Genomic DNA, 24384 nt, shown 5'->3' with positions numbered 1-24384 from the left:
AAAAACAAAATACACACACACACACAAAAAAACCCAAAACAAACAAAACACCAAAACCCAACACCAAAACACAAAAATCAGTGCCAACTATGGTACACTGCTCTTATAACAAACACCTGACACACAGAACATGACCTTAACATAGGAAAAAACATAATGGTCTATTTCCCCAACATCAGTATTTTGGTTACCACCACTTTGGCTTGCACACTGCCACCACAGCACTGCAGGAAGAGCATTATGAAGGTGATGCAGCTCTAAGCAATCAGATGAGGTTACAAGTATCTGAGAGGCAGTGCCCTTTGCTCCTACCCTCTCCACCTCCCAGCAGCTGCATTTTGCCAATGGCATGATTAACTCTGCGTGGCAACAAAGCCGTAAGGAGCAATGCAAGTGAAAAAGCAAACTCTTGCAACTGATTAGCAGCACTGGAGGCAGCAGCTGAGATAAAACAGCCACCAGGGACTGCCTTGTTTAACAGCTCACAGGGACACTCAAACCAGCTACACAAGCAATCTGCCTTTCATATTGTCTTCTGTAGAACAACAAATTTCAAATGGTTTCTATTTTTTTTTACCCCAAAGCATTTGTTTTAGCCTACAGGTTACTACAGGCAAAGTGCACTGTGTGGCTAGTGAACAAGCAACAAACTGTTGCTATTCCATAACAATCTATTTTAAGAGTTGTTCAGACTGTTGTGAGATTTTAGGGACTTTTGCAGAAATTATTTAACTCCACCATTGACCTTCCTCAAACACTGGTCTGAAATGACCTTTAGCTGCTAAGTTAAATGGTAACATACTCCTCTTTAAAACACACTAAAAGACAACAAAAACCAAGCCACTTTTAATGGGAGTGTCTGAATCAGGAAGTGATGTATCTCAAAACATCAATAAGTGAAAACAACAAAAATTTAAGACTCTAGGTTAGACATGGCTTATGGCTGGTCATTCACATCTGGAACATACCATTTTTTAATCTTCCTATACCCTTATAAATAGGGAATGTACTTAACATTGTTGGAATTTTACAGTTAGCAAAATCAATGGAATAGTTTGATATTAACTCTAAAACATACAGGAAACCTAGAAATTTACTCAGAATACAGAGAAAATACTTTCTCACTACCAAAGAGCCATTCCCCTTGCTTGTTTTATATATTGTTATAGAACCATTATTTTGTTTAGGACTAAATAGTATATCTTTGCATACTTTGTATTGCAGTGGGAGTGTAAACAAAGTGGTACCAGGTGAAGTAGAATTCACTTGGTCACATATGTGTGCGTTGATTCAACATCCACGTTCTATGTAGCACAATAACATAGCATAGCATAGACAAGCCCTTCAGTTCAGTACTTGAGCAGCAGTTAAGCTGGGTGACTCAGATGTTGCCTAGCAATGCAGCGCACCATGCTAAATTACAGTAACGATGAAAGACCCATCACATTACTTAGTATACCAATTGCGTAATATGTTTAATTGTTGCTTTCAGAAGAAATGAGATGTTAGGGCACAGGTTTTCTGAAACTTTAACTTGTGAATTGATAGCAGGCCATGTCACGGAACAACTTAATTCTGTAGCCCAGGGATATAACAGCAAAGTTGATAAGCAAGTGATGATCTAATATTATTTTCCAGATGCCAAAGAAAATACATTAGGATCAAGTTTGCTCTAAGGCTACAGACATCATGTGCATGCAAACCAAATAGTAGTAGTATCTGAGATATAACAGTATGTATGAGAAATGAAGCCCAATGCCTTAAACTGATCACTTTCAATTCCTGTTTTTTTTTTGTGTTTGTTCCTGTTTCTCCCCATCATCCTTGATCTCTTCTGCCCCAGTTTCCCCATTCATAGTCTTATCATTTTATTTCTTTACATTCTTCTCTCCGAAAGTAGAGTATAAATATATATATGTATATATACACACACACTGCTCTTTGAGAAGCACTGGTAATGTGGATAAAAATGTCTTATCAAGACTCTGAAAGGAAGCAATTGCAAAAGTCATAGAGAGTGCTTCAAAAGAAACAAAGGAGTGTACAAAAACCCCAAGTAAATTGGCACAACATATTAGTTTGCTTTAAGTGAATGCTGTCCACACACACAAAGCAGTCAAGAATTTCAGTCTTACTGTTATCTCATTGTTTTAGTATAGTGTATAAAGCTAGTAATCTTCCAGTTTTCTATATAGAACTGAAAACCTCATTCCTATAAGTGGAAATATACTCTTTACATACCGTCATCTAGGGACTGAAATCCACACTCCTGCTGTTTCAGTTAATGGAGTTACTAGTAATGACAGTAGCTAGATATTCTTTCTGTTTCAGAGTGAAGGACACAGAAATTTTGCCTTTGGTTTGCCAGAACGCTGCTGACTGTTTCCAAGCATCCTATATTCTAATCCCAGATTTGGAAGAACAAGCTTGGTTCCTGTGCTGTTCGGATCTTTCTTCCCAAACTTTTCAGGGAAGACATCTTTTGTCCTCCTCCTTACCTAATACTGTTCAGCCTCACTGAGACACTCTAGCCTATGGGAGGGGTATTCTATTTTCCATCTTTTGCTAATTTCCTTCCTTTGCTCAGAGGTAACAGCATGTGGAGAGAAAAGCACTAATACTACATTCCATGTGTTTCTTCATGGCTTTATCCCAACAACTCTCTTGTACACCAAAATAGGGATTCTCTTCAAGGGAAGCTGGTGGCTAAGCACTTTATTGGACAGAAGCTCTAGGCAGAGGAGACAAACTAAATTTGGGGGCTACTTGCTACCTGTAGGTGACAGCTTTCTCAATTTTATTGCATAACAAAGAAGAGTTTTTAGGAGGATTACGCACAGGAAAGTGCTATATAAACTCTTTTCTTCTAAGAAGTACTTGCAATTTGTCATTAAGAGCCCCACAGCAACTTTTATAATTCTGCTTTTATGCTAGGCCCTACATGCATACAGACACAGAAAGGGACTCAATTTCTCATACAGACTGTGAACATCGAATTATCAATTTAATAAGAAAAATGTGCAACTGAAGTTACTGGGCCCCTGCATAACAGTACAGCAGGATAAAGTAAACACATTTTTAAGGTCCTTCTGAAGCTCTTTAGGTAACAGCAAGTTGTTTGTGCTCTTTGAGAGGGGATTTCACGGAGTGTTTTCTTCCCTCTGTCTATACCAACAAACAGGATTGATAATGTTATTCTACTTCTCTTACAGAGAAGACTTGTGGCATAATACAGAAGAACTACTAGTGTTAACATAGGTACTTGTAAACAGAAATTTAAGTCAGACTCATGAATGTCAGCCTTTGAGGTAATGACTTTCTAAGGAAACTACAATATGCTGGGCTATCAAATTTAAGGTCATTCAAAGAGTGTGTCAAGGCAGGTGAAGCATGTATTTTGAGTAGTGAAAATGCTATGCTGAACAGGTAAATTGGCAAAGTGGTATCAACTTCTGGGAACACATAAATCTGCTCCAGCCACTCTCTTTCACTGCAAATAAAGAAGTGGATGGTAGGTGTCCCTTTTTTAGGAAGTATTTTTCAAAAATTATTCCCATAAAATAGGGAGAGAAAAGGACAAGCATAGAAAAGCCTTTTAAATGTAGAAATTTGGTCACAAAACACTAGGAAAACAAGTTTTGTGGGTGGACAGAGAGAACTGAATTTTTGCATCACTTTACCAGAATAGAAATATTTTTTTATTACTTCATGGCTCACCAGTGAGGACATTTTCAAATAACCAAGAGCAACACACACACAAAAGAAGAAAACCAATACCAGTTCTTAGATTTTCATCTGCTTAAACCAAGCGACATAAAAAAAAAAAAATCAGCAAAGCACCAACCATGAGACATGTAGTATTTAGCTTTCAGGCTAGTTAAGAATTAGGGAAAACACATTACTATTTTGATTTGCACTGAATGGTTACTATGAAGTTTTACTTCTGATGTTAAAACATAACAGCAGATGTAGAAATCCATAATATAAGGGGGGGAGGGAAAATAGTGTTTTGAATGCTGCTTGTAAGGATTAGCAATGTAACTATTTTTGTACTAATCTGAAGCACACCAGGCAGATTACATGCTGGACCTCCTTTACAGAGGCTACTGTTTTGTCAGGAGTTATATTTAAGATTATTTCTACTCATTTTGCTGCATTACTGTGTATATTTTGATTATACGTATATATATTGCATAGTCCAAGTAATTTTGATGTTTCAATCTTAGTACACAAAATACATTTCCTCAAATTTATTTCTGTCTCACTCCAAGTAAATTGTGTTCAACTACACCCCACGATCTGTTGTCACCAATGGAAACAAATAATTTACGAAAGGGCTGTGCTAACAATCTTGCTTTCTATGAAGACCAAACCACAAAAGCAACTCTAAATTTAGGTAACAAAATAACATTCTGCACTTTAAATAGGCAAGAATGAGAACACTGCAAAAATGCCAGGCAAAATAAATAAATAACCTTAGTTCCTTAATTTCCCTCTTGGTTAATTAACACCTATAAATGACCTTTAGCATTGACAAGTCCAACTTCATCCAGAAAGCCAAGGTTTAAGAATATCTATCCAAATAGGATTGATTACTGATTACAGCATTGTGAGGAACACAATTCAATCTGATTTTTTTTTTCTTTTAAAGGATGGAACTGCATTCCTGAGTAAGCTGATGTGACTGCCAATGAGGTGAAATGCAGAGTCATCACACTAGGATAACACTGATGTTACCATTTCTACATTTATCTGAAGTACAGAACATACATCATTTTAGACTGAAATTAAACCTTGTCAGAAATATTTTTTCTTTATATTGTTTGGAATTAAAAACATATTGAAATGATGCATTAAGAAAATTCCCTTCTATCTTTGTGTTTTTCAGACCGTGTCTGCATCCTTAGGCAATGAAACCATTTTTATAATTATAATAAAACAACTGTTGACTTTAAGTTAAGAAAATTATTGTCTGAATGACTAAATACTTCAGCAAACATAATAACTCCTAAGTTTAACACACAGAAAAATCACATGCTTGAACAGGTACGTAGAATCATAGAATAATTAGGGTTGGAAACCTTAAGATCATCTAGTTCCAACCCCCCTGTCATGGGCAGGGACACCTTGCACTAAGCCATGTCACCCAAGGCTCTGTCCAGCCCAGCCTCGAACACCACTTCTTCATATGCAAGTCTGCTTAAACCTACTTCAGTTTTACTCTTCTGCTCAATGTTTATAGAGGAGGTCTGCAACTCTAAATTTTTACATCAGTTTAGTCAAAAAGCATCTATCCTTAAGCAGAAAAACTAAAAGTTTGCCACTAGAAAAACTTAGTTTGTAGTACCAAGTACAGCAGCAATTTTATGTTCCAGCAAGAAATACAACTGAAGCATCCACCTGTATTTCAATGAAGAGAGGAATGGTAAAAGAGTCAACCCCCTGTATTTATTTCTTATTTCTGGACATTGAAGTTTGGCAATGTAAACTGAGAATTAGAGATCTCAATATTTGCTTTCTCCTAAAGCCAGAAGACATGCACATTACTGAACTATAGTCCTAACAAGAACATATCAACACATCCTGCAAGAAAATGTCTAGAATATTATTTTTATTATTTTCAAAGAGTAGCAGAGAGAGACAGTCTACGACTTAAATCCAGTTCCAAACAGTATTTGGAACAATTTTCTAAAGCAGAAGATTGGGCAGACTTTCTTCCTCTTGAGTTTGCAGCAGTATCACAATTGCTAAATTTAATTTTGTTTTAGCAACAGTTTGGTGCAGATTTATTTAGTTTTGCTTTTAATGGTTGAATATGTAACCACTCAACTGTAATATATCTTCTAATTTCAAAGACTATTTTAGACTCCCTTTGCCATCCTTCTGCCTGCTAATGCTTCATATCCCATCCAACATGTAATTACTATTGTCAAGCTTGAGAAAACGCAGGAAGATTCCCTCTCCCAAATATACAGAGGAGGAGTGAACTGACTACTGCTTGTCTACTTGCTGCAGGGTTAACTAGCACAGAATAACACATACAGGCACCTTCAAAGAAAAAGATGAATATTCGTATTTAGAATACTGAATACGACTCCTTGAAAGGCCTTTGGAAACTAATGAGTACAGTTTACTTACACAAGCATGACCTGTTTCTATCAGTGGCAGATAAAATAATATTTAAAAGTACGACTTCTAATTAGACTAGACTATTTCAGTTGGAAGGGACCTACAAAGATTATATAGTCCAACTGCCTGACCAGTTCAGGGCTGACTAAAAGTTAAAGCCTGTTATTAAGGGCGTTGTCCAAATGCCTCTTCAACACTGACAAGCTTGGGGCATCAGTCACATCTCTAGGAAGCCTGTTCAGTTGTCTGACCACTCTCTCGTTAAAGAAAGTCTTTCTCATGTCCAGTCTAAACATACCCTAAAGAACTGTTACTAATCTAATTAGACAGTGTTCATATACAGATAATGCAATATACACCAAGGAATATTATTTGGATTTGGCTGTTAGTTTGTGTTTGTCCATGCATGTGCATATAGTATTTTGCTTCTTAGTGCTTAACGAAAATATTAAGTTTATTTAGTTCCCACTGTAGATGAAAGAACACATCTAATTGTTAGAAGCTGTAACATTAAAGTATTATGCAAAGGTGATACATGTTTTGGCATAACAGTAAAAGCCACGCTGCAGCTTGTCAACATGCTACTGGATCTTATTTTTGTAGGTTTATTTGCTAATTAATCTTTTGCTAATGAAAATCTGGAGCAACCGTTTACTATTACTAGTAATTGTGAAAACATCAGGGAAAATTAAAACACAAATCCTTTTACCATTTACCACAGTTTCTTGTGTGAAATGTTTGTGCAAAAAAAAAAAAAAAGAACAAACTTTTACTAAAAGTCTGATGTACCTCCAAAATCAGTTGAATCTGGGTAAAGAGTGTTACATTTATGCATCCTCCCCAATCAATTTACTATATTAAATATTTTCATTTTAAACACCTGCGAGAATAATTGGGAAGAAGTAGTTCAGAATTCTTAGAGAAATTACTAAGGGGCTCTTCTTTCTATCAGATGGAAGACAAAATAATTACGCACTATAAACATTCTGTTGCCATTTTACTCTATTTTTAAATGTATGTTGCAAAGATTAAAATAATAAAAGGCCACCTTAATCCACGTAATGGTACGTATCACCTGTCTCTGTCAATGCGACATTTAAAAGCATCTCTTTATTAGAAACACAAATCAATACACTCAGGGGACTGCTATAACTGCTTCAAGCAATTTGTATTATCATTTCATTCTTGATGTTCCTACTCAGAGCAACTTGCTATGAATGGTGTGAAAATGGTAACCTGTCACAATTGATTTTTTCTAAACCTCTTGCAAGAATTTTTTCCTTTCTTAATATAATTAAGGATCTTGGTACTAAACACAGGTTTAGGTTGTAAGATAGAGCCTCTAACTGAAGTTTCATTTTTTCATAATTGAGGGTTTTCCCCAGCTCACATTAGAAACATTACCAATGAAATGAAGAGCTATTTGCTTTGTTTTGAACTGAAAGAACCTCATACAGAGGGAAGCACTCAAACTTCTGATGTCTTTTCCACAGACAAATCTCCTGACAGCATTTTCAGTGCTTACAAAAAACCCTGGAAGAGTGTTCTGGGTACTGACTGGAACCTCAGTTACCTTGCTCTACGTACTCGGGGAGCCCGAATACATTTCAGTAGTCTGTTATAAACATCCCTTAAAACTACTAGGTAGCTTTAGCCAAATACTTTACAGTAAAATAATCTAAGTGAAGTGAAAATTAATGTTTAGCCGTGAGAGAGAAGTATAAAAGTCTGAAGATGTGCATTTATACTTCAAAGACCAATGTTTCCATTGGTACTTGTAATGCTCCTAGCTAAAGGAAGAATAATTTTACTTCTGAAATGAGACTGAAGCAGAACTGACTTAGAATCACAGAACAGTTCGGGTTGAAAGGGACCTTAAAGACGATCTAGTTCCAACCCCCTGCCACAGGCAGGGACAGCTTCCACTAGATCAGGTTGCTCGAAGCCCCCTCCAACCTTGCCTCAAACACTTCCAAGCATGGATTTCTCATTCCAAACTTGCAAATTTTTGGGTTTAGGTACATCTATTTTTTAAGTTTTACAAAAACAAAAGTAGGAAATCACACAGAAAGGCTAAATTACCTTATTTTTTGGATTGGAGGTGTTCAATACACTTCTAGTTTCTTTGCCTGTGTAAATGACAACACCAATTACAGTTCCTGAAAAACAAACAAACAAGAAGTAATGCAGAGGTGTCAAGTATCACAGAATAACAGAAGAGTTTGTGTGGGAAGGGCTTAAAGCTCCTCTAGTCCAACCCCTCTGCAAGGAGGAGGGACATCTTCAACTAGATCAGGTTGCTCAGGACTACATCTAGCCTGGCCTTGAATGTCTCCAGGGACATTAAGTAGTTAAGAGAAAATCTGACTGAATTAATGCTTGTGGTAATTTACTGTCCCTCAAACAAATCAACTTATGAAAAAGCCCAAACACTTATGCAATGTCCATCCTATCGTGAATGGTGTTTTTCAGAAGTGACTATGAAGGGTTGTTGTAACTTCTTTAATTAACACTCATAGAAATGACAACATGCTTCCCTTTTTAATAGAAACAATATTTTCATTGTAACTGCTTAAAAATTTGTATTTTACCTTAAAATATTCTCCACTGTTTTCAGAAGTTAATGCACAGCATAACTGCATTTCACAAGGAATACAAAAATGAGTACAATAAACACATCACACACAAACGACCTGATATTCTGTCATCTATTATGATGTAAAAATCTACTTCACTCCATTAATTACTTTGATAGAATCCCATTCAAAAATATTCTCCTGTTTATTAACTTATTAAAATGATTCCCCAGTTCCAATTACCTTTCAGTCAATTTTTACTGCATAGTAAAATCTGGCTTCAGCATCACTAAATAAAGTTTTATATTAAACAAAAACTTAGGGTTTTATTAATAGGCCACTATCACACTTCATAGCACAAAAGAACTCCCTTATTGCTATTACTTTTTCAAGTGACCTGAATGCTTTATGGCAGTACTACCAATAATATTTTTTGTTGGCTTTATGCTGTAAAGAAATAATTAACATGTCAGAAACACCCTGCTCAAAAAACTTTAAAAACTGCAGAAATATTACACATACATCTGGCATAAATTAACTTAATTCATCTTTGGAAATCAGGACCACGTGCCAAGAACTGCTATCACTACTCTTGTAGTGTAACAGGTCATAAAATATTGAAGGAACATGCAAAGAAAGAAAGATGACAGTTAAAGATGTCGGCATTAAAGAAAGGAAGTTTCATTTACTGAAAAATGAGAATGAAAGTGAAAACTTCAAGTCCACACATAAAACATCAAGGACTATACATCTTCTGGATGATAAAAAATTAGTTTCTCCTATCATTTTCCCCTCTTTACTACAGCCTTTTTGTAAGGCTTCCCTTGACATAACATTTTCCCCAAAGCTGCAGATTTGCACAATAAAATGGAGGTAATATGCCCCCAACACATCCCAAAATTCCTCTTGACTTTTGTAATAGTCATTGATCCATAATTCTGAACTCTTTCTACTGGTCTCTAACCAATGCCCCTATTCCTTTGGGACACTTTATTCTGAAGTGATCCTCTGATCTGACCTTTGTCCAACAGAATACACCGGGTGACATCCTGTAGAGAATCCCCTCCTGCACACCCTGACAATCTCTACCTTTGTAGGTCCTTAGCTCAGTAAAAACTGGGGAGGACTTCTCTGTTCCAGCTGGCAGCTTTCCACTAAATTTCACATGGCTGAGCTGCTGCAGCAGCTCAAGAGAAAAGCCATCCTTACTTGTCTCCATTTTGCTGCTTGAAAAGTTGGTTTCAAGGGTGAAAGTTGGATAAAATCCATTCTGATGACTGAATTTTGATCACAATTTTGGCTAAATCTGACTGATCTGCTGCTTTCACGATGCTGTTGATCTTTGCTTTTAAAGGTCTGAGAATGTTAGTTACTAGCACTGCATCACTATTACCTAGGGTTCCTTAGACTTGAATTACATCAGCGGAGGGAACTCGAAGACTAATTTTAGTGGTGTCCCACAGTGCTGCACCAGGGGCAATTCTGGTGTTCTGGATGGGTTTTCTTACCCACTGTTCTTCTTCACTATCCTCAGCATCTCAGCTTATTACCAGCTGTGAAGATGCATACTTACACTAAACGGTGCTCTGGCCCACAGTAGAAAGAACTGAATTCAGTTGGAGTTCCTGGAAGCACAGCTGTACTACAAGCCTGGGCTTATTACAAGCAATGACTCGAGTGCAAACTGACTCTTATTAAGCAACCTCTGATTGGGAAGGGCAGAGTGCCAACAGAGAGAGAAGTTACAGGAGATACTACCAGAATAAACTTCTGGGCCTGGACAAAATGCAAAAGAGGACTTGTGCAGAATGGGCACACACAAATAGTCACACATGCTCAGAATCTGGTGTGTGATCTCAGGCACTATATGAGCCATATAAAAACAAGAGAGCACTCAAAGTTAATTAAATTTGTGTGTAGGACTTGGCACAAAATAGTGCTTTTTACAGCTGTGCAGTTATACAAATTGTTCTCATTTTATCTAAAGTGACTTTGAAAGAGTGACACCTGATCAAAAAATTCCATTAATACAAATCTCCCCTTAACAGGTATCTCAGCAGGTCTCTCAGAAAACTGCATTATCTTGTTTGGAGTTTGAACCACACTGATCATTACAGTAAATGGAGAGCAAAAAGTTAAAGTTCATATGGTAGTGGGCCTTTTGAGGCTTTTTAAATTTTAATAGCTGGCTTTCCCCTCTCTTTCCAAAAGGAAATCTACCAAAAGCTTTCAACAAACAAACACCACAGTCAGTAATGTAACGGACACAAATGATCTGAAAATAATTTAATCAAGGATAACCAAAGAGATTTTCAGAATACTTAGTGGTTTAAATTATTTGGCAATATTTCAAGTTGTCTCTTCAGTGATAACAGTTTTAAAGTTTTCACTAACCAAGCCTTCCTTTTCTTTCAGGCAGTATTAATTCCACAGCATTAATATTAATTAAGAATTAATTAAGAATTTAAGATATTAAGAATGGCACATAGACTCCATACCTTGCTGTTACCTTTCTGAAACTCACTGGGTTGTAAGTGGAAAAGTCAGAATATTTTTTCCTATCTCACTTCTGAAAGAATAACAAAAGGATGGCTGCATGCTTTGGACTTAAGAGAGTGGCTTTTGATTTCTATCCCTTCCAGAGACTTCCATCATGATCCTGGCAAATTGGTCTTTGCAGTTTTTGTGGTTCAGATAAACACTATACACAGCCACCAGATCTACATCAGGGCTTCACAGCAAGGGGCAGAAAGCACCTCAGATTTGGTAGCAGTCAGAATGTCCATTTAGGTAGCTAAGCTATCAGTTCCGAGACTAGAACATCTGGGTATATATCAGGTGTGACAAAGTGTTGTGGGTTTGTTTTTTTTTCCGTTTAGCTTACTGTTATTCTAAGGGTAAGGAGACATACTGAAACAAACGAAACTAAGCACCTTCCAAATGTGCAAGTTTGAGAAATCTCACCCTCCTGAACATTACTTGTTGATAAAAAAAAGCTGTGGAAGAGCTTGCGTTGTTTGACACTACATGACTTTGTTAAGCCAATTTTGTGGTGCCTAAAATAAAACAAACAAACAAACAAACAAATAAACAAAAAAACCTCTTAAAATTATAGCAAATGTTTTTTCTTGCCACTTGTACTCCCTAGCAATAGACTTTTTTTTTCCCTTTCTTTTTTTCCTATAGAATCCATTACTGTAGTATCCTGATATTTTCCTGAGCTTTCATAATTTGCACTCAACATGCAGCTGGTAAGATTCTTTGAAACCTTTATACATTTACATTTACTGTTACTGATCTGCAAAGATGATTGATTTGTGGTCTCTCTCCACTAGAACTGTCAAGACATCAGCAACCAAAGCTCAAGTTTCCTGAGGTATTCCCCACATAATTCCCCAAACACTTTTCTTAGCCTGACCTTGGCCCTCTGTATCACCTTGAGAAATAGCAACAGCACGTTGCTATCTATATTTGTCTTATATCTTGGAGATAGTGGGCTCACCTAGCTGATGCAGTGTGTTTTATGCAACATGTCAAAGGGAAGATCAGGAAATTCAGCATATATTTAATCACCAGAAGGAGGAAAATGGGAAGGAAAACTCCCCCACCAAACAACTGCCCTGTATGTCCTATGCAATGTGTTTTTAAATAAGGCTTTGTATCTGAAACTCAGCTACAATCCCAGGCATCAGTGATGTAGTTCCTTGCTCCACCCCCAAGACTGAGAGCATCAGTCAGCAATAGGTCAAGATACTAGTGCAGGTTGACACAGAACACTTTGTAACAACCCCCAGGGATTGGCAAGTACATAACATAGTCCCAACAGCAATAGGTCACGTACTTGCTTGGCTTAGTAACATGGTGTCCAGGCTGCTTACAGGAACACCAAAAGAACCAGTCTTCCAATCTAGGATACTGTAACGACTGCCATACTGAAGAGTTTTCTAGGGTAGAATTCTACCTCCTACCATCTGGGCACAGGCTACAAACCCACTTCCTTGAATCAAAGTGGCAAAGTCATAGAACAGTAGGCTTCTGCATGGGCATCTTATACTTCTGGGTGAAAGATTCCTGCATGTAAAAGAACTATGAGCCAAGACAGTAAGGAGTCTGAAATAGTTACAAGTGTGGCTGAGGTGAGCTAGCTAGCTATGGAGTAGAAAAACTGCACGACTTTGATTTGCTACTGGCTGTTTACTCTTCCATTTTCATGGAATACGAGTGGCACTTGTCTGCAGAGGTTGTATGCAAGCATAATCTTCTACTAAACTTTTCAGATTATATTCAAGGATTATGACAGGCCATGATACTGGAGGGGACGCAGTTGTGTAAGCAGAGTTCATCTCTGATATCCTGTCATGGCAAGCTTTAAGCAAGGCAGTTATAGATGTGTCAGTGACAACTGTTTTTATTAATAAGATTTTTAGTTGTCACAAACCTCAGAAATTCAATTCTGAAGTCTAAGGAAAAAAAAAAAAACCACAAAAAACCCAACCCTAAAAAAAGTCAAATTTAATTAGGTAGCATCAAGTATCCTAACTTAGCTATATACACTCAACTTGGAAGTGAGATGAAAACAACTGAATGACACATCAGTTAACAACCAAACCTAGAACATCTTGAACTGCTCATTATTTTGCCTTATAGTCTTCTTCATGACTATATGCAGAGTGCACCTGTAAGACCTTATAAATTCCTTATACGATAAGCAACAGACTGAAGGCTGTAATTTCCTACTCTTTGTTAAAAGTCCTAGTCCTGTCAAATGCTAAAATTACCTCCACAGAGGCAATAATTAATTCTGAGGATCTGGATTTAAGATGCCCTACAGAACAAGCAAATATCCAAACAGAAATCTTACATGCTTAATAACTGCAGTACCTACATGAGAGGAGCATATTATGACAGTATTAAACTGTAATTAATACATGAGATATCAGAAATGAAATTGATGTCAACATTTTGATTAGAAGATATGATTAATGTCACAAAATCAGTTACTGAAGGAAACTGTTTCTCTCTGCTTCCTTAACTCAACCAACTTCTGTCTGCACATCATAACACCATTTTTAATTACCTGATCACATGTTATTTTTCCCTTCAGAAGGGGCTGTATGCAGTCTTGAAGAGCCCTTCTGTAATTTCACTTTGTGTCATCCAGGAAGTCTCCCTTAGAGACCTATTCCACTATTCAAAACAATGGTCCAACAAGAGAACTATTTTCTTCTAAGTTTCTGTACTATCATCATTAGTCCTTCATAAACAGAGCACTGTTGCCATTCATTTGGGTGCCAACTTTAGATGGCATATCAAGAAGCTTCACAAATAAGCTAAACTTCTAAACAAAAGTCAAATTACCTATCCTGGAAATGAAAACATGAACTGGTTTTAATTAAAATTCAGAATTACTGATACACAATTTCTGATTTCGCAAATATATACTCTTTGAGTGTAGCTTTCCCTCTTATATGCAACTTTGGGGAAAAATAAACTCAAATATACACTGCACTGAAATTTATAATTCATGAGCAGCATCTTTTTACAGAGTTACAAATCATGGCTACTTAAGTTAAAGATCTAAGAACAATTTTAGGCACCACTCATGTGACAGAAAGACTAGTTTCTCAGTGCAATCAAACCAAACAACGCTGAGCATCAAAGAACATGACTATGTTTTTACACTCCGGAAAGGAGCGTTCAGTCACAGAATCTTCTGCCACCTCCTCAACATTGAGCTCTTCCCCACAGCCTTCAAGCAGGCCCGTCACTGATGTAAGAAGGCTTTATAGCAGGGACTAATTTCACAAGTTGGATGGAGACCCTTTTTCTACTTTTTTTCCTCTTCCTCCAAACAGAACTGCTAAGGAAGATTAAAAAGGTATGCAAATATTGTGGATAGCACGATGAAACTGATGGGACGGCAGACAACGGGGAAGAGAGAGATGAATAGGCTGGGAGAAAAGAAAGATTTTCAAAAGCCATTAATATTTCATACTGTGAAAATAAAGATTTTAGATACATGATCAGCTTTGCTACTGTAACTCTTACCTGAGGCAACAACAGTGCTTGCCCATAATGTATTTTCTATGCTTAGGCTTTCATGAACTGCTGGGTCACTGTCTTCCTGTTAAAAATATGAACAAATAATAAGTAAATCAGCATCACAAATAGTCATAGTTAAGAACAGTGCCAAACCAACTGAATAACTTGCACAGGATGTCTGCATCCCTATATCAATCACTGTGTAGTAGTATTCATTTCACATATTTTGTTTGTATGCACACAAAAAATAACTTTCCAAGAAGTGAAATATTGATTTAAGTTGATATTAAATTATATTCACAGAACTCAATTGTGTTTTAAAAGGAATATATTCTTATCCTCAGATAAGAAGAACAAACTGAAGAACAGTTTGCTATACCAAACAGTTAATGTGAGTTACGAACACTAACCACCAAAAATTAATACCCAGTTCTTTATGACAGTTTAAATCATCTATAATCCATACAATAAGTTACGGTCATCATCAGTTCGCAACCTAACTGACATTATATCAACTTCAGGGAAGACTATTTACACTTCTAAAAAAAAATAAATAATAAATGTACACTTGTGTTGTCTTACCACATACTTAGAAAATACATATCCAGTGGGACAAATACTTCCAATCGGAAATTGCTTCCATGATTATTTTAAACTTTCCTTTTTTTTTCAGTCCCCTCTTTCCTCACACGCAATAATGGTCCATAGACTGTAAACAGACTAAATCTCTCATAATCAGTTTGGAGAGTGGACAGACTTGTTAGTCACTAGCAGCTGTGAAATGTGCCATTTACAACTAAAGAAACTTTAGGAGGTAGGATAATCAAGTGTATTTGACAGAATTACAGATTGTGCTAAACATTTGCAGGAAAAGGAAGACCACTGATTTACCAAAGTACACAATCAATTCTACATAATATCAATAATCAAAACTTATGTCCATTATTAATCTGTTTTGAAACAATTACCAAGCAGAAGATGTGCTGCTTAGAAACCTTTATTCCTAAAGAAGAAAGATCTCAAACTAAACAGACATGCTTTTGAATGTATTTCAAAATATCCCTATACAGCAAGGAAACTATAGCTCTTTTCTCTGAACTGAATCAAAATCATTGTTTAAAAAGCACAGATAACCATTCTGTCAAAAATAGAGGGGAAAAGAGAGAGGATATAAAATTAGCTGGAAGAAGAAAACCACAAGTTTTTAATGAAGACTCAGACAAGAAGTAAAAATTCTGTCAAGACTCATCAATGTTCTATAAGATTAGTCTTTCATTAAGGAAAAAGAGAAATATTTTTTTTATTCTTACCGAAGGAATAAATACTGCAAGAATTATTTGCCATACTCTGAACAGTTAAAATACATTAGGTTTGAGATGACAGCAACTGCAAGCCCGCTCTGATGGAGTAATATATCATGTAGGAATCTTCAGTAGTTGGGGAGTACTACAAAGAGCAGAAGTGAATTCTAAGTTATTGCTACATAGCAACAGAAGTACTTAATATTGAAAGACCAAGGAGTGTTCAGCTCTAGAGAACTGAAAATATATCTATGAAGGTAAAACAGAATCAGCAGCTTGAGCAATATTCAAAACTACCGGTAGTAGTAGTAATGCACAAAGCCTTGATCACTGAAACGTTAAATATAGGAAAAGTACTCTGACCTAGCTCAGAGTTATCATTTATAGCAATTATCAATCATCTAACATTTGTAACTTATTTCCTGAGAAGAATTCTTTTATATGGTTCATCCACAACCTAAATTCATGAATTATCCACAAATAATTTTTCTTAACTTCATAATGCTTAGATTCCTGATTTATGATTTTTCCTGGGTTATTCAGACTGGAATATTTCTGCTTTCTGAAACCTAGTTAAGCAGTGTATAGACATGTAAGTCTAAGTAGAAATTACCTAACAATACTAGTCTTTCCAGAGTAAGATACTAATAATATTGTAAAAATACTAACTGCAGCTGTTTGGGGCATGGCAGTCAATGGAGAGATTGCCATCTACACATAATGTTGTGGATTAAGCTCAGCCAGTAACTCAGAACCATGCTGCCGCTTGCTCACCCACCCCACCCCTTCTTTCTCCCCCAGCTCCCAGAGGGATGAGGAGGAGAATCGAAAGAATGTAACTCCCAGGGGTTGAGATAAGAACAGTCCAGTAACTAAGGTATAACACAAACCACTACTGCTACCACCAATGATAATGATACGGGAAATAACAAGGGAAGAGAATACAACCGTTCACCACCCTCTGACCGATACCCAGCTCAACCTGAGCAGTGACCCAGCCCTTCAAGGTGACTCCCCCAGTTTATATACTGGGCACGACGTGCTGTGGTATGGAATACCCCTTTGGCTAGTTTAGGTCAGGTGTCCTGTCTCTGCTTCCTCCTGGCTTTCCCTGCTCCCTGGCAGAGCACGAGACTCAGAAAGTCGCTGGTCGGAGTAATCATTACTGAGCAACAACTAAAAACATCGGTGTTATCAGCGTTGTTCCCAGGCTGAAAGTCAAAACCACTGCACTGCACCAGCTACTAAGGAGAAAAATGACTGCTACTGCTGAACCCAGGACAGTATCCACCCCTTATTCCATACCATTCACATCGTGCTCAGATCCCACATTTTCAATATAACATCACTCTTATATACATATACATATATATATATACACACATACATACACACACACAAAGAGAGAGATATCATTCTTTAGTGCATGGACCAATCCCTATAAAGCTGCTGAGATGAACTCATGATGTCGGGCTCCATCTCTTGTAACAGCCTTTCAGAGCAGGAGAGGGAGTGTGCAGTGTTGGATTGTTGCCTGCTGATGACACCGTGGAACTCGTCTGGTTTCATCAAAGTACATTCTTTGATGAGATGATGGTTGGAGGGGAGTCAGGGCCAGACACTGGTGACCTGAAGACATCTAGTTGGTGGGCTATAAAAGTGCTACATAGCAGGCAACAGCATCTACTTGAGTTCATTGGCTGTTTTCATCTAAAATCAAATCCCCTTAAGGTACACATCGGACTTCCCCATCTTCCCGCATTGCCCACCAAGAACATCCGGGTCCCTAAGCAAAGCAATCCCATGAGTGGGTTTGCCTTTACCTGAAGCAGGAATAACCCAGACTGTCTTCCCCAGCAAATTCTTTATGTGCACCACTGGAACTTATCCCCTTCTACAGCATGTAAAAGTCCTGACTGCGCTGGGCCAGCCCTGCTGGCAGATCCTCTGGTGTTGACCAACCAGGTGGCTTTTGGTAAACATATATCCCAATGTTTGAAAGTCCCACCACCCATTGCTCTCAATGTAGTTTTTAACAGCCCATTGTACCGTTTGATTTTCCCAGAGGCTGGCGCATGGCAGGGGATGTGATGTACCCACTCAATGCCATGCTCTTTGGCCCAAGTGTCTATATGGTTGTTCCAGAAATGAGTCCCATTGTCTGACTCAATTCTCTCTGGGGTGCCGTGTTGCCACAAAATCTGTTTCACAAGGCTCGGGATAGTGTTCCAGGCAGTGGCATAGGGCACAGTGTATGTTTCCCGCCATCCCGTGGTTGCTTCCACCATGGTAAGCACATGGCACTTGCCTTGGCAGGTTGGTGGGAGCGTGATATAATCAATCCGCCAGGCCTCCCCACACTTATACTTCAGCCATCCTCCTCCATACTGAAGAGGCTTTAACCATTTGGCTTGCTTAATTGTAGCACGTTTCACAGTTGTGAATAACCTGGGCAATACTGTCCATTGTTAAGTCCACCCCTCAATCATGAGCCCATCTGTATGTTGCATCTCTGCCCTGATGGCCTGAAGTGTCATGGGCCCACCAGGCCAGAAAAAATTCACCTTTATGTTGCCAATCTAAGTCCATCCGAGCCACTTCAATCTTAGCAGCTTTATCCACTTGTTGGTCCTTCTGGTGTTCCAGAGCATGAGCATCTATATGGTGTACCTTCACCCACCAGGTTCTGCACTTGGGCAGCGATTTCTTGCCCCAGTGCAGCAGCCCAGATGGGTTTACCTTTGCTCTGCTTCCATTGCTGCAACCACCCCCCCCCCCACGGCATTTGCCACCATCCACGAGTCAGTATAAAGATGAAGTACTGGCCACTTTTCTCGTTAAGCAATGTCCAGGGCCAGCTGGATGGCTTTCACCTTGACAAACTGACTCGATTCACCATCTCCTTCAGCAGCTTCTGCAACTTGTCGTTGAGGACTCCATACAGCTGCCTTCCATCTCTGATGCTTTCCCACAATACGGAAGGACCCATTTCCTTTATTATTAGTAGTAACTCAGGTATAACACAAATCCCACCGCTGCCACCAGTAATAATAATGATAAAGGAAATAAGAAGGGAAGAGAATACAACACCTCACCACCCACCAACCGATTACTCATCCAACCCAGCAGTGCCTAGCCCTTCCGGGTAACTCTCAGTTACATCCCGGGCACGATGTGCTGTGGTATGGAATACTTCTTTGGTCAGTTTGGGTCAGGTGTCCTGTCTCTGCTTCCTCCCGGCTTTCCCTCCTCCCTGGCAGAGCATGAGGCTCACAAAGTCCTTGGCCAGACCAAACATTTGAGCAGTAACTAAAAACATCGGTGCTATGAGCACCGTTCCCAGGCCGAAAGTCAAACACACAGTGCTGCACCAGCTACTAAGAGGGAGAAAAAATGACTGCTACTGCTAAAACCAGGACAACAAGGCATAATACTTTTTCCCTTTCTGACAGTTTATTATATGGTGGGGTCTCTGGACCAGTCACAGTGGGGTGCTTTTGCCACCTCCTCCTGGTCAGGCTTATTTCAGCCTCCAGTACAGTCAACTCTTGTTATCCTCCTGTCGCTCCAGAAATAGAAATGGGTTCCACCCCTTGCCAGCTTGATGGCATCAGGATACACTGTGCACCGGTATCTAATAGAGCCTTATACTTCTGTGGGACTGATATGCCAGGCCATCTGATCCACACAGTCCAATAAATCCGACTGTCCCCTACCTTCACCAGGCTGGAGGCAGGTCTAATAGTGGTCACAACACTGGTCACTTATGTCTTGTGTAAAGGGATTAGTCTTTTTTATCACAGGAGCTGGAATAAAATCCACTCTTCCACACCATCTGGGAACCTGCTCACCAGAGACTGAAGCTGCAGCTTTCATGGGATGATCATCCTTGACCTTTGTTCTCCTCTTCAATTCATGCACCCGTTCCGCCAGAGCTGAGGTAGGTTTTCTATCCCATTTTCTCATGTCTTCTTTGTGGTTCTGCAGTTAAAACCAAGTCCTGTCTCTGCTTCCTCCCAGCTTCTCCTGCTCCCTGGCAGAGCATGAGACTCAAAAAGTTGTTGGCCACAGTAAACATTACTTAGCAACAACTAAAAACATCGGTGTTATCAGCGCTGTTCCCAGGCTGAAAGTCAAAACCAATGCACTGCACCAGCTACTAAGAAGGGGAAAAATGACTGCTACTGCTGAACCCAGGACAACATACAACTGACCACATCCAGTGGTAAGTTTCCATACAGAATTTACTCCATACGGAGTTTCAGAACCTGTTTCTAGAACACTAGAAATAGGACATAAACTAGCCATGCGTGAACTGAAAACAGATATTAAATTTTTAAATTCCTATCATAAGCTTTTCAAGAATTTCTGAATTTAACAGGACAACTTGCCTGGAATTCTTTCATAGAGACAATGCTGATTAGGCATTTGTGACAAGAGTGGAAAGCTGCCATCTTCAAACCCAACAGTAGGCCTGGAACCAAGCAAGAATCTTAATTTCACACAACATGCCATGAGATGCACAGACTATTATTTTCAGTCAGGAACACATGTTAACCTTGACGCCTTTACATCATCCAAAAACTCTTCTGCATAGTTCAAACTTTTCAGCTTGCTTGCAAAAAAAGGAAATTCTGCTCAAGTATTCTGAGTAATAAATAGGTGGATTTTTTTACTGCCTGACTAGGTAAATTGAAAACAATGTACAGGTGTACAAGAAAAATGCTTTTATTTATAGAAACTCTCTTCTGTACTTCAAAGAGCAAACAATGCTGGAGTTTTTCAGAGGAGTCCCCAGCAGGCATATAGGATGATGCGTGCTAACAGAGAGCTGACCACAAAGATCCCACAGTTCAGTCAAACACTGCAACACTCTTGGAAATGAATGGATCAGTCTTTCACAATCATCAGCATACAATGAGAGGACATTGATGTGAATATCATACATGCAATGAATTTAGTTTCAATAAATGTAACGGGTTTTACATTTTGCCCTGAGAAGTTTCATACAGAACACCCATTGTCATCAGTGGGACTCCATATAGCTATTCCCAAACACTGAAAGAGATAATTTCCCATCTACCACTTACTAAACCTGCAATCATATTGAAATAGTAGTTTTTACATTATGTTGAATTCCAGCATGAAAAGGAATCTGAATTTTGACAGGAGAATTGTGTTTTAACTAGCCATTACCACAGAATTAATATACACAAGAGATACAGAAAAGCTGCAGAATTCAAAGAAACGGTCACTGCTAAATCTTTGCATAACTTTATAATTTTAACTTCAGGTAAGACTAAAGTAAGACTTCAGAACAAAACAGCTATAGAAAAAACACCTATGATTTAACAGTGGGGTTATACTGTAGGTTAATATACCATACAAAAAAAGTGGACAGGTGCTTCCAGGCAGTGACATGTAAAGCGATGCACTTGCCAATTTCACGGACTGATGAGCTATGAGCTGATCAGAACTACTCAGAACTCGTAACTACTCCAAAACTGTCATGAATATTGAGAATACAAATTTTTGGATTATTACAAATCTAACAAACCACTAACTTAATAGTTGGTAACAAGCTAAAAGCTTAGAAATTATGCTTCTATACAAAGAAATCCAGGCCTTAATTATATAGCTCTAAATCCTCTCTCCCCTGCCCTTATTCCAAACAGAAATGAAGAACTGAAAAATGTTCAAAAAGGGCAACAAGGGTGGTCAATGTAGCATCCATACGAGACATGATTAAATAAATCTGAACTCTAATGAGGAACACGACAGACATCTATGAAATAAGCACCTAGGAAGGGAAGATAGATACTGCTGTCGCTTACCAAAGAAGAACGAAATTGTAAATAAAGCCAGCAAAATTAAAACAGGCAATTGCTCTCCATAAAAACATGTAATTAACCTGTACAACTTATTCCTATTTGAATGCTAAAAGATTACACAGGTTCAAGGGGGGGCTGGGTAAGTTTGAAGAAAGACAATTCACTGCAGATTTCTTAGAGAAACCAGCTCTGAATCTGGAAGTTCCCACATCATGAGTTGTAAAAGGATAGAGGAATCTTCTGAGGAGGCATTACCATCTCCTTACTCTAGTCTTATTCTGTTTCCCAGTACTCTGCTTCTGACTATTGTCAGGAAGAGGATACTAAGCTTGGAAAATCATTTTTTCTGCCTTAGTTTATTCTTCAGTTAGTAGATTTTAAAGACAGTGAATTCCAAAACTCTTCCATACTACAAGAAGAAATAAAAAGCTGTGCAGTGATTATGGACAGCTGACAACACAGCCAGGAAAAAGTCACTTTTTAGTGTCTACCTGCTACAATCCTTAGTGAAAAGCCTCCTTTTAGGTAATTCAAAATAGGAAAATGTCTAATGAGCTATATCTCTTTCCACTTGTGTCATGCTTATCAGCAAAATGGTATGGATGATCAGTTAGCTTCTGCTTATTTCATTACGATCCTTTCACGTCTTTGCACCCTTATCTAACATTTCCACCTTTCTACAGTTCATTCATTTTCCCAACTATCACACCTTGCCTATCCAAATGGATGATGACTTAGCTTTATTTTTCATTTGTTGCAAGTTACTCAAATGAGAAATAGTATATTTACAAGTTATGAGTTCAGAAGTTTCACATTATTTTTATCTCTACTTTTGGGGAGATGGTAGGGATAGATGGAACAGGGAAGTGACAAAGACTCTGATTCCTGAACAACACCAGGTCTGTGGTAAGGAGAAACAGTTCTGCAATTTTTCTGATGCTACTACAGTTAACAGAACATGTTTTGGGGTAAACGAAAATCCATCACTCACTCCAGTAGAAGAAATTTGACATACAAGGGCTTCTTTGCCCAGCTAACAAAGTTTCCACTTAAGGTCTGCTGTGTTGAATTTCATTTGGCAGCTGCATGTTTATTGGTCTTCAAATTCTGAATTAAATCCATTACTAGAATATGCAGTTCAGTATTGTATTCAAGCTTCCTATTCAGGCTCAGTTTTTAAAGTCAAGTGCACTATTGATCATAGAAGTTTAAACTGTCTACAGTTCATCTTCTAGGAAACTAGTCTGTAGCTCTTGCATGTGCAGAGAAAGGACAGATGAGCAATGAAATAAAAATTCAATATATCCTACTCTCAGTCCTGAATTCATAATACAGCTGACCAAGGATCATGACAAGTTTTATGTAGCCATTTAAAAGGTTCCAAAGCTATAATTCATTAGATTTTTCTTTTCAGATCATGACAGAGGTCTTTCAGACTAAATACTTAATTCTCAGTGAACTACTGTACCACTGACCTTTTCTAGCCTTATTCCCACCTGACAGGATGCAGCACAACAACCCACACCAACAGAAGTAGGAAAACAGAAGAATACACATTAATTTAGTTACATCACAGAAAGAGATTCCTTCCTCACCCCAATCCCACAGTCCATTATTCTTGTTATGTTCCTTTTGCTGGCACATTTATTTTGGAGAGGGTCACATGTTAGCTCCCTAGTCTGGCTGTCTGCATGGCTGTCAGTGCTAGCACAAGGAAGGTGAGTCAAAAGGACTTGCAAAACTTAATACCATTGGCCTCCAGTGGCAACATAAAATTAAGCCAGATTGAACACAGCCATTAATTCAAAATAGATAATTCTCTAACAGTAAATATGAAGTAAAAAATTGACTCAACATAAGAGGGGAGAGGAGTAAAAGAATTAATATTACTTAAGGATGAGACATGTTCCTCCCTTCACGCCCATGCATGAACTGACTACATGTAACACACCAAAATCCATGGAGGACAACAGAAAATTACTTCCTTTGAGCTGGCAGATATGAATAGAGTACAGCAGAGCTTTAACTCCTCCTGACATGGTTACACAAGTGCACTGCAAAAAGTATCTTGTCATCTATCAGGTCTGCTGTGGATATATTTCTCACACATAAGTACTTAAGAGAAGTTGTTCCCTCATAAGAACGCCAGAGCAGTGCATCTAAGTTTCTATTTTGTTTTATGGTTATGAACTTTTTGAAATTATCCAAGTTTGTCTTCTACACTGTTAGTACTCTGTCTTCATAATGGGGGGGGGGGAAAAGAAAAGAAAAATCAATGTGCTATTACCCTGTCAACCTACCCTTGCAAGAATTCTTTGAACATCAATGCTTAACTAGGAAAAATGTATGCATAAGCATCACTAAGCACACTAATTTTTTTACTTTAACATAAAATAGAAATTAGATGCAAAAACTGATTTAGTGTACAAAGCAAGAGCTCACAGAAGAAGCAGAAAGATAAGTCGCTAAACAAGCAGCCTAAACCAACATTTCACTATGCAGAAG

At 38.2% G+C, this 24384-nt stretch overlaps 1 protein-coding gene across 7 annotated transcripts in view; it reads right to left on the bottom strand.

Annotated features, from left to right (window-relative positions):
• Window positions 1-24384, bottom strand: part of ATP9B (ATPase phospholipid transporting 9B (putative)) — a 170133-nt gene that overhangs the window by 62310 nt on the left and 83439 nt on the right. For all 7 annotated transcript variants that reach the window (XM_061449603.1, XM_061449605.1, XM_061449600.1 and 4 more), the window contains 2 exons: window positions 14754-14829; window positions 8212-8288 (listed from right to left, as the gene is read on the bottom strand). In XM_061449603.1, coding sequence (XP_061305587.1) covers window positions 8212-8288; window positions 14754-14829 — 153 coding nt within the window. The remainder of the gene's footprint in view (window positions 1-8211; window positions 8289-14753; window positions 14830-24384) is intronic.

Source organism: Pezoporus flaviventris, unplaced genomic scaffold (genome assembly GCF_033815535.1).
Source record: "Pezoporus flaviventris isolate CSIRO_AGI_PZ_B2104156 unplaced genomic scaffold, CSIRO_AGI_Pfla_v1 ptg000007l, whole genome shotgun sequence".
Lineage (NCBI taxonomy): Eukaryota > Metazoa > Chordata > Aves > Psittaciformes > Psittacidae > Pezoporus > Pezoporus flaviventris.
This window is presented reverse-complemented; position numbering and strand designations above follow the sequence as displayed.